This window comes from Eleutherodactylus coqui, chromosome 2 (assembly GCF_035609145.1).
Source record: "Eleutherodactylus coqui strain aEleCoq1 chromosome 2, aEleCoq1.hap1, whole genome shotgun sequence".
NCBI classification, from domain to species: Eukaryota; Metazoa; Chordata; class Amphibia; order Anura; family Eleutherodactylidae; genus Eleutherodactylus; species Eleutherodactylus coqui.
Genome location: NC_089838.1, coordinates 306,057,692 through 306,070,204, shown reverse-complemented (window position 1 = coordinate 306,070,204; position 12,513 = coordinate 306,057,692). Strand labels below are relative to the sequence as shown.

At 45.9% G+C, this 12,513-nt stretch overlaps 1 protein-coding gene across 1 annotated transcript in view; it reads left to right on the top strand.

Annotated features, from left to right (window-relative positions):
- The window catches only part of DOCK5 (dedicator of cytokinesis 5), a 100,737-nt gene that overhangs the window by 49,461 nt on the left and 38,763 nt on the right, over positions 1 to 12,513 (top strand). The window contains exons 13-22 of the mRNA XM_066593519.1: positions 637 to 762; positions 857 to 981; positions 1,075 to 1,173; positions 4,063 to 4,135; positions 4,560 to 4,663; positions 6,586 to 6,754; positions 6,845 to 6,942; positions 7,631 to 7,720; positions 7,863 to 7,963; positions 9,458 to 9,592. Of these exons, the coding sequence (XP_066449616.1) occupies positions 637 to 762; positions 857 to 981; positions 1,075 to 1,173; positions 4,063 to 4,135; positions 4,560 to 4,663; positions 6,586 to 6,754; positions 6,845 to 6,942; positions 7,631 to 7,720; positions 7,863 to 7,963; positions 9,458 to 9,592 (1,120 nt within the window). The remainder of the gene's footprint in view (positions 1 to 636; positions 763 to 856; positions 982 to 1,074; positions 1,174 to 4,062; positions 4,136 to 4,559; positions 4,664 to 6,585; positions 6,755 to 6,844; positions 6,943 to 7,630; positions 7,721 to 7,862; positions 7,964 to 9,457; positions 9,593 to 12,513) is intronic.

Below are 12,513 nucleotides of genomic sequence, written 5' to 3'. Positions count from 1 at the left end.
AAACCAAAAATGGCTTGGGAGGGAAGAGGTTAAAGTTATGAGACCTAAATTGGACAGTAAAAGATGTTTGTGTCTGGGATTTTAAATTGAACTGCAGTTATCACAAGTCTAAGGAGTTTTCTGGGACTTGGATATTGATGACTTATCCTCATGATGGGTCATAAATATCATACAGGTGGGAACCTCCAGCCTGGGATCTCTGCCGATTAGCTACAGCACTGAGGTGAGCACTGCAGCCTCTTCACTGACCAATGGCATCAGGTTTATTCATCATGTGGCTTTCAAGTGAATGGGATTGACCACTGCTACGAAATGTTCGGCATTGTGCCTGGTATGCAGTGGTGAAGCCGCAATCCCTGCCCGGGCACTGTGGCATCTTCAAAAAGCTGACCGGCCAGGGTCAAGGGTGGCAGACCCCTGCCAATCTGATATTGAAGACTTATCCCAAGGATAGATCATCAATATCAAAAGTCCTGGAAGCCTCCTTCAATAAAAATTCTCCAAGAATATATCATTTGATGCATTTTGCACAAAAATAGAGACCTGTGTTCCATCAGGACAACCTAAATAAGATGTATTATGAAGACCCAAAGAGAAGCAAATCTTGATATATCTTTGTTCACTTGGGCTTTGTAGGACTCTGGATTTCCCTTAAGCTTCTCCCTGGAGACTTGAGTCAAGTGCAGAAGGAATATTCTCATCTAGTGGACAGATCTACTGCTGTAGCTCGAAAGATGGGCTTCCCAGAGATCATCCTGCCAGGTACGGTATATGTTAGGAATGTGCTTATGCCGAACACTTTATTGTAATGTCAGTTCATGGATAGATGATGAACATCTCTATTCTGATCTTACAGGAGATGTTCGAAATGACATCTATATCACTCTGATCCAGGGGGAGTTTGACAAGGGCAAAAAGAAAACGCCAAAAAATGTTGAAGTCACAATGTCTGTCCATGACCAGGATGGAAATTTACTGGAGGTACAGCATAGCAAATTCGTATTCTGTACTGTGATGTTCCCCCGGTGGAGCTCAAGTTGTGTAATCTTCATTTTATGACTTTACTCTATTTAGAAAGCCATAATTCCTGGAGCTGGACAGGAAGGACTTCCAGAGTATAAATCAGTGGTTTATTATCAAGTGAAGCAGCCGAGCTGGTATGAGACGGTCAAGGTTAGTCATCTAAGTTTCTTAAAGAAAACTTCTTGGCTTTCCTAAGATGTCTTTTGTTCTCTTATGAAACCTTGATACAAATAGTTTCACAAAGTTCTATTATTTGTTAGTAGGAAAACCAGACCCCAAAATTAAGACCCCGGTTACCTAAACTCAGTCAGATCCCACACCAAACCTCTCAACGTCATTAAAGTTTTACGCAGGATGATTTGTCGGGCGCAGACCCCAGCGAAATCTCGTTGGTCGGTTGGTCAGTTGGGACATGCATTTACACTGAATGACAGTCAAAGTCACTATGGTTGGACATAGTGAAAGTGGTCGCATACCACCTGTCAGGGCACCTGTTGGTGGGGAATACTCAACCATTGCATGCTCAGAATACCGCCAAACAAGAAGAGTAATTGAAGGCCATCGGTGTGCAGTGACGATGGGAGACTTTCTCTCACAAAGACATGCCAGATACCGAGGAACTTGGTTATTGCTGCAGTGCCCAGTGACGTTGCTTTATCCAGAAGAATCAGCTTGTTGTGTGGTGGGCATTTACGGTCTTACAATATGCAGTCTATCGCATTACTGTATGACAGAACTACCTGGCGAGGCATCGCACATTCTGTATGTCGCGCCCACCTTTTATATCCAAAGCGCTAAGCTTATCCTCTTGCGAGAGCTGCCAGCGTTACCTCGCACCCATCGGACCTATCTTAAAGAGATATCAACAAATATATTGGATCCCTAATACATATACTGAAACTGATTAGTGTATCATTCTCTGTTCTGGCCTTTGTGGACATTCTGTGAGTGATCTCGATCCCAGTCATGATGGACATTACAAGGTGTACATCACCAGCTACCGTGTTGAGTGTGGCATGTGCATCTGATGGAAAGACGTAGGGACCCGCACAAATTCTCTAAATTTATTCAAAACAGACCCTAAAATTAAGACTCTTATCTCTTAAAATCATTTAGACCCTAGACCAGACCCCTATGACTAATTCAAACTCCAGACCAGCTCCTGAAATTAATTTAGACACCAGAACAGACAAAGAAAAGAACAACTTCATAGCGCTGTTGGTCCTCTTCACTTCCATGCACTACCACCTACAACATTTTGACGTTGGCCAGCACCTTGTCTGCCAGGCGCTAGTGGTAATTCCACTCCTGACAGCAGACCAGCTCTTCTCCAATGCATTGAAGACATCAGGTCTGTGCGGCCTGTACATCTGGTATCTCCGGTTCAGATTCAGACAGCGGTCTACCGGTTGAGGACTAAGGCGGGCAGAACATCATCTCATTACCATTGACTGCCAGGGAGAACTGAGGGAAGAAAGGGGATCCTTTGGGTGACCAGGTGACTTAAAAAGCACCCCAAAAATGATGGTAATCCCGCTAATTCGCATTCTATACCTAAAGTGCACCAGCAGTCGAACCTTGTAGAGAAAAACTGGACATCATGAGTCAGAAGCAAAACTCATTTCTGGCTTGAGGTCTACCTTAGTCTAACATCTGCTCTTTTACGTAATGAAGAAGGCCTTTTCCCCCCTACATTGTCAATGAAGTAGTGTCTGTCCACTGGTCTACCGGTTTAGCCCTCCCTTGACAATGACATTTATGTCATACTTTTCCGCCTGCCTTGCTCCTTCATCTCGGGGAGTGGCTGCTCTAGTTATGTCAGCCATGTAAAGTAAAGCCAGAAGATGGCATGCCAGCAGATTCTCACCCTTCTAGACAGCTGGCAAAGAATTTAATTGCAGAAATCAGGAAGTTTATTGAGCACTTTCGACAGCACCACCCTTTCCTTCCATGCGTTTATGTAGTACAATAAAATTCTTTAACCCCCTAAGTACCCAGACAAAAAAAGAATATTTTTGTCTCTCTGCATTGTGGTGGTCTCAACTTTTTTTTTGTTTTTAGTTTCACATACATTACACATAAAACCGCTTTATAAGAGACAGTGGCCTTTTCACAATTGGAGCTTCTGTGTATGAAAATTAGAGCCGTGACCCCGGAGTGTAGAATAGATCACGTGACAAGTTTCCTTGATCAGTTTCAGTGTGACTCCACATTAGGTGGAATAATCCAGCGATCTGAGTGACTTCCATCATGACCTGGTCATCGGTGCTAGACTAGCCGGGACCGGGATCTCACTGCCAACCTTGTGGGATTTTCTCATGCAGCGATGTGGAGAGTTTACTGAGAATGGGGTCAGAGGAGGATGTCAAGAATCATTCTGATGAACAGGTGCTGTACAGTCAAGAGCAGCCAAATACAAGACTGGTGCTCCAACTAACGTATCTGATTGCACACCTTAGTGTGGATGGACTATAACAACCAGTTCCATCAGTATTGAAGTGCAACAGAAAAGTGAGACTCGGGGGGAAAAGGGCTAAAAAATTAGATCACGGAGCAGCATAAAAACATCTCGTGGCCAGTATGCACCATACCGATGGATGGTCAGCGTTTGGCACAAGCCGCATGAATGGATGAACCCTATCTGTCAGGTGTCAACAGTTCAGGGTGATGGAGGTGGGGTATTAGTGTAGGTAATGTTCTCTTGGCACACCTTGCCCTTTGATATCCGTGGATGGATGCCCACGATAAATTGCTGCTTTTCTGAAGGCGAACACTCTACTTGATAGGTGCCTCTAATAAGGTGCTTATTTAGTGTATGTGTATTAAGACTTTTTTGACTGCCATTGTAAGAAACCTGAACAACCTAAGTAACTTGTGAGGCTGCACAGAGGCCCTCTAGGGCATATGGACATCTTATTCCTTAGAGGGGGTCCCTCGCTTGAGTGGACTTTGCTCATCCATGTATTACATAAACTATCATTTGCTTCAAAAACCACCATGTAATGCTACATTTCCTTTCCATTCATTCTGCCTGTACAGGTCTCTATACCCATTGAAGAGGTCAGTCACTGCCATCTACTCTTCAATTTCCGGCACCGCTCCTCTCAGGAATGTAAGTCTTACCGTAGGTCTAGTACATTGTTTGTACGGTGCAGTCATGAAGATGGAATGTTAGATTCTGATGAAACACTGGCAACAATACACTAAACTAAAAGCCTTACATTAGCTTGACGAGTTTCTTGCATCTCTGTCTCAAGTGCGAAAAAAGTTTAGTACTGTGTTAGCCAGTTGAGCAAAATGTGATTGTTCCCAGGAAGAGAAACCAAGTAATCCTGTAGATATGATACCTTTTAACGGCTAACAGAAATACATGATGTTCTAGGGAGCTTTTGAACCTACTCAGGGTTCTTCCTCAGGCTTATGGAGTAGGTCTGAAGTGCGGTACGCCTAGTCTTCAATTCTACCTGTTCTACCTAATCCATTCTGATGTCTTTGAATTTTCTGAACCCATGTTTGCTTCCTTTGCCTTCTACCAGCTCGGGACAAGTCGGAGAAGGTGTTTGGAGTGGCTTTTGTCAGGTTGATGAACCAAGATGGGACAACGCTGGGGGATGGATTTCATGACTTAATCATTTATAAGGTAAGAATAGAGATTGCAGGTCATTCGGTCCAAACTCTAATCAAATGCACTCGCGCTCAAAGAGTATAATGGTGAATGATTGGCAGTCAGCTCTGATCACTACAGAATAGCGGGTTCCCTCCACATCATAGATGAACACTGATCACTTCTGGTTCAGCTAAAAGTTAGGGTGTTTCGATGTGGAGCCTAAGTGCAAAACATTGGGGTCCCAGCAGGGACCATGCTACCAGTAACATTCCTAAGTGGTCATTTTCTTGACTTCCTCAACCATGTTTTTCAGTAGAAGTCAAGCAGGTAAGGGAAAATGGCTATGTCATGAGTGGTGGGGTTACAACGCAACTTCGGGATATGATACAGTATACAATATTTGAATGAAACAGGACAAGTAAATAATTAACTCTTTCCTGTGGAATAACTTGATACTAACTACTGCTAACTGAATCCTGGGATTTAAAATACTTTGTACCGATTGTGGAATAAGTCCAAAAGAACAGTATCAATAATGGTGTTTGAAGACCAGTCCCATTAGTCCCGATGAACTGAAATACAGATCACGCCACATAACGCAAAGTTCATCTTTTAGAGGGTTAACACCCCACTGCTATTAATACTGTCTAATGGAAACCTAGAATTCGAACACCAGATGGTCTGTCTCTATTGAGTAGGCTCGCACCCCTTTATGACTATCTCAGTCCTTAACCATAAGCAATAGAACTGTGGCTAAATAGTTCAAGTCCATCAGCATAATGCTTTCCTATGCAAAAGGCTTATTGGTTACTAAATGCATCCCTAACAGTGAGCACACCTGAGACCTGGTTTGAGGCTAGCCTCACTTACAGTTTGTCTGGTGGGAGCCATATTACTACTACAAGCCCAGGTTTGTCCGGGCTCAGGAGCACAACTCTACCATGGCTCCCTTGGATCCTAGTTGCATTCCATATGTAGCATCAGATTGGGGACATACATGGGCACTCTCCTTCTTTTGGCTCCAGGCTGTAGGCAATCTCCAGTTACTACGTCCAGCACCCCCTGTCCGCTCCAAATCAGCTCCTGCTGCCTTTCTCTCCTCTCTACTACTGGTCTCTGCAATCACTTGTGCTCCTCAACAGCAGCACCGTAGCAGCACTCCCAGCTCACTGTGCAGCACCCTGCACTCACCTGTTGTGCAGCAAGATATTGCCCTTTATGTGGGCACCTTAGCCAATCAAGTAGCATGAATTGAGCATGCTCAGCTCTGTTTGGCCAAAATTCGGTGCAGATTTTGGCACATCCATGAATTCTGGCACAATTTTTGGCAAATCTTTATAGTCCATTGCCTTAACCACGTTTAACCCCTTAGGGGAGCCACAGACAGTAACTCAGAAGAGTGTAAAATATAATTTATAAGTCCAACATGAATTGTCTTGCTAATGCAGAATAACTCCTAGAGATCACATAAAGGAAAACCAACTTCTCCTCGGAGTACTACTGCCCCCTCTAGTTCAATGTTGGTAGGGCATCTATTGTCATGGTTCATCTCCTGCTTTTCCTCCTATATGACCAATTCCCAATGGAGTGCACACACAGAAATGTGAACGTTAATGAGAAGAACACGTCAGTCCATCTGATGTACTCTGCTCAACAATAACTGTGTTATCAATGAATGAGGACTATGGAAAATATGGCACTTATTGACTTCTAACCTATTCATATGTAGACAGATTTAAAGGGGTGTTCTAGGCGGATACAATAGCTGGATAGGCCATCAGTAGTTGATCCATCAGTTGCTTGCCTGGCCTACTCTAAGTGTTTTGGGGCCAGATGTTGTCATCAGTGGCCAGAGGAGGAAGTGGAATCAATGGGAGCATTGCCTCCTATTACACTTCTCCTCATTATGGTCAAGACTGGGCTTAATGCAAAACATCTCATAACTTTCTGTATAGGGTGATAGCAAGAAGTCGGATGATGCCAAGATGTATTTATTGCTCCCTGCTACTAAGGAAGAGGAAGAAGAAGTCCGTTCTCCTAGAGGACATGCACCCAACCTAACACCCACTAAGGACAGTTTCCAAATCAGCACTTTGATCTGTTCTACCAAACTGACACAGAATGGTGAGGGGGACGGTGTGATATTAGGCGGATTGTGTGTATATTAGGAATATCCTGGACATGACCTCCTCTATCACTTGTCTTTTCCACCAGTGGACTTACTTGGTCTCCTAAACTGGCGCTCCAACCCCAGACCTGTATCTCTAGCTCTCCGCAAGCTCATGGAAGTAGATGGAAGTGAAATCATGAAGGTAAGTCCTAAGAAAACAGTGGAAACTCCTTAGAGCTATTTACTAACTGCATGCAAGTGGAAACTTAAAGCATGTTCATATGGCAGATTTTCAACATTTGATGTCGGAATGTATTCTGAACTAAATTTCACAAGGAAAGTGGCCGTATTCTGCAAATTATTGATCCAGCACTTCTGTTGGCTACAATTTATACTTAAATTGATGCTTATTTAAAAAAATATCTTGGGGTGTGGTCAACACGGACGAGTTTGGTGCATTGTGAGATATTTACACGTGGAAGTTGTCTCTCACAGCGAGGCTGCAAGATAGAAAAGTCAAAGCATGTTCTATTTTTTTGAGTCCTCAGAAATCTTGCCCATTGTTTCCAAGGGATGAGGGAGAAAAAAATGTTGTATATACCTGTGATGCAATTTTTAGTTTTTCCTATTAGTCACACAAAATCAGGGCCTCCTACAGGACATCAGAAGATGAAAAAATGATTTTGGTCCTTCAAGACGTTCAGAAGGTCATAAGGACATGAGAAGTGTTCTGTACATGAGCTGGTTCTCTTTATATAACATTAGAAGGACTTGGCTGTGATGGAGTTGTGATCAGCGGCTACGTCCAGATAACTCCCATGTGAATGTGGAAATGCCCGCTATGGGACTTCTTTGCTTCCTCTTCTCAGTCTTCTCTCTGGTCCCTTTAGTTCCTGCAGGACACACTGGACGCTCTGTTCAACATAATGATGGAGGCCCAAGACAAGGAGAACTGTGACGTTCTGGTGTTTGATGCCCTGGTGAGCTGATGCCTCCCCTCCTGCCTCCCACATAACCCTCTTCTCGTTCCCGGACCCTCAGTCATCCCCTAATACTCCTATTTGCTTTCATCTCTCCCGACATGGTTTTTCCTCGCACAATTATTGTCTTTTGTTCTTTCAGGTTTTTATTATTTCACTGATCGCAGATATTAAGTTTCAGCACTTTAATCCGGTCCTGGAGACCTACATCACTAAGCACTTCAGTACAACCTTGGCTTATGAGTAAGTTTTCGCTTCCGGTGGTGTGTAACTATAGGGGATGCAGTCACACCCGGGCCCTGGAGCTTTAGGGGCCCCATGTGGTCTCCTTCCGCTTAGTAGAAGACCAGTACTATAAATGAAGCGTTATATTTGGGAGGGGGGGTGGCTGTTACAGATTTTGCATTAGAGCCCAGTAGCTTTAAGTTAGACCTCCGCTACCTAGTTTCTTCTGGATGCACTTGCACTTTTTTTAGGGTGATAGTCTGGACAGGTAGGTGGGCCTTGTACCCCAATTTATGAAAACCATTGTTCTAAGGGCTATTTGAATGGTCATCACTTTCTCTTCCTGTACAGCAGTTACTCGTCTGAGAGGAACGCACACGCAAGTAACGGGGTTATTAACCCCTTAACACTACAGGACATACAGTTACATCCTGGGAGTTCCCGTTCCACACAATGCAGGTGCCAGCTGTTCCTCACAGCTGGCACCCACCAGCAACAGCCGCACTCAGCTCGAGTTCCAATGGGAATTTCAATACCGCGATCTGAACTTGAGGGTCTTGAACAACCCCACCCTTTTCCTTGCGATGAGATTAGGTGATGCCGTTTGGTTGCCTTGGCAGCCAACAAAGCTGCCATTGCAGATTACTGCCTGACACATTGCAGTAAAACGTAATACATCAAGAGCGATCAAATAATCACAGAGTTCATGTCTAAAAAAAAAATGTAAAAATGATTTTTAAAAAGTTTTATTAATTATTAAAAAAAAAAAAGTTTAAACTTCCTCCACACCCATCCACTTATTGCCGTATTTATAATGAAAAAAATCTAAATAAAAAAACTCAAAAGCTTTTTCTTGGATCGCCTAAGAATCGACTGATCACTTATCTACGAGATAGGTGATAAAAGTCAGACCAGTGAGAGTTTCACCACTGGGAATTACACAGCTCTTGGGAACAGGGCCCGCGACTCCCCTTCTCCAGTCCAGACCCTCTTAGTGCGGAGGAGCTTGATTGGACCAGTAACCGGCCATGCGTGCTGCCGCTCCATCCAATTGTTTTGTAGTGTCAGATATAGAGAAGCGTTTGTACTCCCGCTAGAATTAATGTAGCGGTACCATGCATGCTCAACCGTTGTGTAACGGCCAGGTGGTCCGCCTTGCAGGTTAAGTTATGACCCAGTGATGACAGATGGTAGCGACACATTGTTTTTATTTCATTCTAACTATTTTGTGTTCTCCACATTTGTTTATTTTGGGTGGATATCCGTCCTTTTAGGGCAGCAAATTAGGTCCGATCTGAGTGAGGTGCTCAGCATCCAGCTCGGATGTAGCAGCCGCCCTCTTCACAAAGAGTTTCTGTAGCAGCTGAGGAGTGTATGAAGCAGGGGAGGCATTGCACCTTTCCAGTTTATTATATTAACGGGATATCCGCGCTGTAATTTGCTTTCTTTATGCCGTGTTCACGTTTATGTGCCGCCTAATTATTTATGTATTGATTTTAACGCGTCTTGTAGGAAGCTGATCAAGGTGCTGACCTGGTACGTGAGGAGCGCTGATGATCCGAGTCATAGGGAGATGCTCTTCTCATCTCTAAAAGCCATCAAGTACTTGTTTCGGTTCATCGTCCAGTCCAAGGACCTGTACCTACGGTGGGTGTCTATGTTATGTTACGTCATTGTATAATGCCCGCAGCTGACCATGGGGACCAAGTTATTGGAGGGGGAACGAGATATAGACCAGAGGCTGTGCTTTGAAAGGGTTTGTCTGAGAAATAGAAAAATAAAAACATTAATACATAACGGAATACTTTGTTTTTTTCTAACTGCTTGTTTTGTCTAGGGGACCATCATTGGGAAAAGAAGATGGCCGAGAGCTGAGCGCCTATCTAAGCACTCCCTGCTTCTCTGCCCATCAGTAATAATTACCTGGACTAATAACCCGTCGTGAAAGAGAAACAGACTGTAGTATATATGAATATCGCTGCTGGGATAACCTCTCAGCTGTGTCAGGGAGCCGGTCGAACAGAACTTTTAACTCACAGCCAGAATCCCAGCACTGCGGCTGCCTCTTCACATGCTGTTAGCAGACATCCCCTACAGCAGCCGGTCTCCTCAGTCCTCTCTGCCTCTTCACATGAGGTAAAAGCTCTGTTCCTCCGGCACACAGCTGGTCTCCTCAGTGTTCTCTGCCTCTTCACATGTGAGGTTAAAGCTCCGTTCCTCTGACACACAGCCGGTCTCCTCAGTGCTCTCTGCCTCTTCACATGAAGTAAAAGCTCTGTTCCTCTGGCACAAAGCCAGTCACCTCACTGCTCTCTGCCTCTTCACATGTGAGGTTAAAGCTCCGTTCCTCTGACACACAGCCGGTCTCCTCAGTGCTCTCTGCCTCTTCACATGAAGTAAAAGCTCTGTTCCTCTGGCACAAAGCCGGTCTCCTCAGTACTTGCTGCCTCTTCACATGAAGTAAAAGCTCTATTCCTCCAGCACACAGCCAGTCACCTCACTGCTCTCTGCCTCTTCACATGTGAGGTTAAAGCTCCGTTCCTCTGACACACAGCCGGTCTCCTCAGTGCTCTCTGCCTCTTCACATGAGGTAAAAGCTCTGTTCCTCTGGCACACAGCTGATCACCTCACTGCTCTCTACCTCTTCACATGTGAGGTTAAAGCTCCGTTCCTCTGACACACAGCCGGTCTCCTCAGTGCTCTCTGCCTCTTCACATGAGGTAAAAGCTCTGTTCCTCTGGCACACAGTCGGTCTCCTCAGTGCTCTCTGCCTCTTCACATGAGAGGTAAAAGCTCTGTTCCTCCGGCACACAGCTGGTCACCTCACTGCTCTCTACCTCTTCACATGTGAGGTTAAAGCTCTGTTCCTCTGGCACACAGCCGGTCTCCTCACTGCTCTCTGCCTCTTCACATGAGGTAAAAGCTCTGTTCCTCTGGCACACAGCCGGTCTCCTCAGTACTTGCTGCCTCTTCACATGAAGTAAAAGCTCTGTTCCTCCAGCACACAGCCGGTCACCTCACTGCTCTCTGCCTCTTCACATGTGAGGTAAAAGCTCAGTTCCTCCGGCACACAGCTGGTCTCCTCAGTGCTCTCTGCCTCTTCACATGAGGTAAAAGCTCTGTTCCTCCGGCACACAGCCGGTCACCTCACTGCTCTCTGCCTCTTCACATGTGAGGTAAAAGCTCAGTTCCTCCGGCACACAGCTGGTCTCCTCACTGCTCTCTGCCTCTTCACATGAGAGGTAAAAGCTCCATTCCTCTGGCACACAGCCGGTCTCCTCCGTGCTCTCTGCCTCTTCACATGTGAGGTAAAAGCTCAGTTCCTCCGGCACACAGCTGGTCTCCTCACTGCTCTCTGCCACTTCACATGAGAGGTAAAAGCTCCAGTCCTCTGCCACACAGCCGGTCTCCTCAGTGCTCTCTGCCTCTTCACATGAGGTAAAAGCTCAGTTCCTCCGCCACACAGCCGGTTTCCTCAGTGCTCTCTGCTTCTTTACATGAGAGGTAAAAGCTCCATTCCTCCGGCACACAGCCGGGCTCCTCAGTGCTCTTCTGCCTCTTCACATGAGAGGTAAAAGCTCCGTTCCTCCGGCACACAGCCGGTCTCCTCACTGCTCTCTGCCTCTTCACATGTGAGGTAAAAGCTCAGTTCCTCTGGCACACAGCTGGTCTCCTCAGTGCTCTCTGCCTCTTCACATGAGAGGTAAAAGCTCCATTCCTCCAGCACACAGCTGGGCTCCTCACTGCTCTCTGCCTCTTCACATGAGAGGTAAAAGCTCCATTCCTCCGGCACACAGCCGGTCTCCTCAGTGCTCTCTGCCTCTTCACATGAGAGGTAAAAGCTCCATTCCTCCGGCACACAGCCGGTCTCCTCAGTGTTCTCTGCCTCTTCACATAAGGTTAAAGCTCTGTTCCTGCGGCACACAGCCGGTCCCCTCACTGCTCTCTGCCTCTTCACATGAGAGGTAAAAGCTCCGTTCCTCTAGCACACAGCCGGTCACCTCACTGCTCTTTCTCTCTTCACATAAGGTTAAAGCTCTGTTCCTCCGGCACACAGCCGGTCTCCTCACTGCTCTCTGCCTCTTCACATGTGAGGTAAAAGCTCAGTTCCTCCAGCACACAGCTGGTCTCCTCAGTGCTCTCTGCCTCTTCACATGAGCTAAAAGCTCTGTTCCTCCGGCACACAGCTGGTCTCCTCAGTGCTCTCTACCTCTTCACATGAAAGGTAAAAGCTCTGTTCCTCTAGCACACAGCCGGTCACCTCACTGCTCTTTCTCTCTTCACATAAGGTTAAAGCTCTGTTCCTCCGGCACACAGCCGGTCTCCTCACTGCTCTCTGCCTCTTCACATGTGAGGTAAAAGCTCAGTTCCTCCAGCACACAGCTGGTCTCCTCAGTGCTCTCTGCCTCTTCACATGAGCTAAAAGCTCTGTTCCTCCGGCACACAGCTGGTCTCCTCAGTGCTCTCTACCTCTTCACATGAAAGGTAAAAGCTCTGTTCCTGCGGCACACAGCCGGTCTCCTCACTGCTCTCTGCCTCTTCACATGAGAGGTAAAAGCTCTGTTCCT